This window comes from Tetrao urogallus (genome assembly GCF_951394365.1).
Source record: "Tetrao urogallus genome assembly, chromosome: 9".
Classification (NCBI taxonomy): Eukaryota; Metazoa; Chordata; class Aves; order Galliformes; family Phasianidae; genus Tetrao; species Tetrao urogallus.
Window position 1 is genome coordinate 4,113,073 of NC_136822.1, and position 1,930 is coordinate 4,115,002.

General features: G+C 58.7%; 1 protein-coding gene across 1 annotated transcript; it reads right to left on the minus strand.

The window, feature by feature from the left end:
• Positions 1 to 205: 205 nt before the first annotated feature.
• Positions 206 to 1,426, minus strand: LOC306949940 (aquaporin-12-like; the record flags this gene model as incomplete). The annotated part of the gene is made up of 3 exons (XM_079539999.1): positions 206 to 384; positions 514 to 630; positions 823 to 1,426. The coding sequence occupies 3 exons, from the start codon at positions 1,424 to 1,426 to the stop codon at positions 206 to 208; spliced, it is 900 nt and encodes a 299-aa protein (XP_079396125.1).
• Positions 1,427 to 1,930: the final 504 nt, after the last annotated feature.

Sequence of the window (1,930 nt, forward strand, 5' to 3'; positions counted from 1 at the left end):
GATTATTTCAAACATGGCATGATGCAACCACCTGGGAGTTGCCCAAGCATGCCCACGCAATGGTCCTGAGTTTCTGCAAGCTTCCTGCGTACACCAGACAACCAGTAATTTCTGCAAACACATTAGTTTCCCCCCCACGACTGGCACTGTAGGCTTTTAGGGTGTACAAAATGCTCCATGCCAGAACTGCTCCCAGCAGAGGGGCTCAGGCACGAGGCGTTGGGTTGCTCTTCTCTCCTTTCCCCGTCTGCCACTGCTCTCCATCTTCTGCATGCGTCACCTTGGCCTTGGGTATCTTGTATTTGCTCTTCTGGCCATACAGCAGGTTTTTTTGGAAGAACCTTGGGATGTTGCCTTCGTAGAGCAAGAGGGCGGCGAGCATCCCTGAAACGAGAGCGTGCCTTCTCGTGTGCATGCACCCTCACTACACGAGGCTTACAGTGACCCAGAAGGGCTGTCAGCTCTTTGCTGGGAAGCATTTGGACAGTGGGACCCACTCCTGACACAGCTCACCTGTGAGGGGCCCCAGCCAGTACACCTGGATGTAGTCCCGCAGGCTGCTCCCCGCGCACAGGAAGGTGCTGGCAGTGGCCAGGGCAGGGTTGAAGAAGGCTCCCGTGGCCGGTGCGGCTGCATGGGGAGGAAAGCAGGGCTGTCAGCATCCTCCCATGTGCCAACACATCACCTGCTGCCCAGACGCCAAAGTAAGTAGAAAACAAACCTTGCAGCAGTCATCCCCTCTCAGCTTGAGCCCTGCAGGAGGGAAGAGGGGCTGCTCCTCCCCATAAACCAGGCTGCAGGGGAAGGAAGGGGTGCACTCACCTACGTAGGTCAGGAAGGTGACAGTGGCTGCCAGGACAGGCACTCGGCACACGGCAGGGCTGCGGCGCATCCTGAGCAGGACGAGGTGGAAGAAGAAGGAGCAGGCGGCCTCCACCAGTGCTCCGAGGTGGGGGGACGTGTGGATGGAGGAGCTGCACTCAGAAGCCATGATGTTCTGGAAGAGGTGGAGCTGCGTCAGCTCCCAGGACCAGTAGAGCTTGGTGAGGGCCCAGCCCATCCCTGCACCCGCACACTGGGCCAGTAGTTTGGCCACAGTAGCCACGGAGCCGTGTTCGAAGAGAAGGAACTCCTGGAGAGAGATGGTGGGGTTGGCAGCTGCTCCATTCGCGCCGGCGGTGTGAACCGCAAAGAGGAGGAAGAGCAGAGTCAGGACCACGTCGGGGCCGAGGCCGCCCCACGGGCCGATCTCCATCAGCATCCTCAGCTCCAGGCAGCCCGAGCACAGCTGTAGTGAGCCAGCCAGCTCTGCAGCCAGGCTCCCCAACAGCCCTGGGGCCAGCAGCCTCTTGGAGAGCCGCCTGAGCGCCTCACACGTGCCAAGCACCAGGAAGAAAAAGGCGATGGAAACGTTCAGGCCGGCCATAGCGAAAGGTGCACGAGGGAGAGGCAGAGCCACGCAGCTTTCAGCCCCCGGGGAGAAGCAGAAAAGCCTCCAAGCCTCTGTTTTATAAGGTCGTGCAAAAGCAAACGTGGCACCTGCCCAGCGGCCAGGAGGCTTTGGGAAACGCCACACATGTGAGCTGCAGGGGGCATAGGGACAAGTGCTGCCCAAAGCTGCTCTGGTCTTTCAAAATGTTGCTTGCCATCCTTGCCTCCTGCTCCAGCACCCAGCTCTGCCTGCTGCTGTGCCATTTACCAAGCACTGGGCTGCAGCTCAGCTATTTGAGGGTGCCAGCACACACCCCTGCTCCCCTCTAACCGCCTCTTCCAGGCTATTTCTTCAGGTCTCTTCCAAAAAAGAAAAAAATCCTTTGTTCCCCAGCTCTGTATTTTTAACAAGAACTGGAGCAAAGCTGACTCCATGGTTTCCCTGCACCTCTATTTAGGGTGCCCGGGGGCTCAGCAGAGCCTTCCTTCAGCCAACACG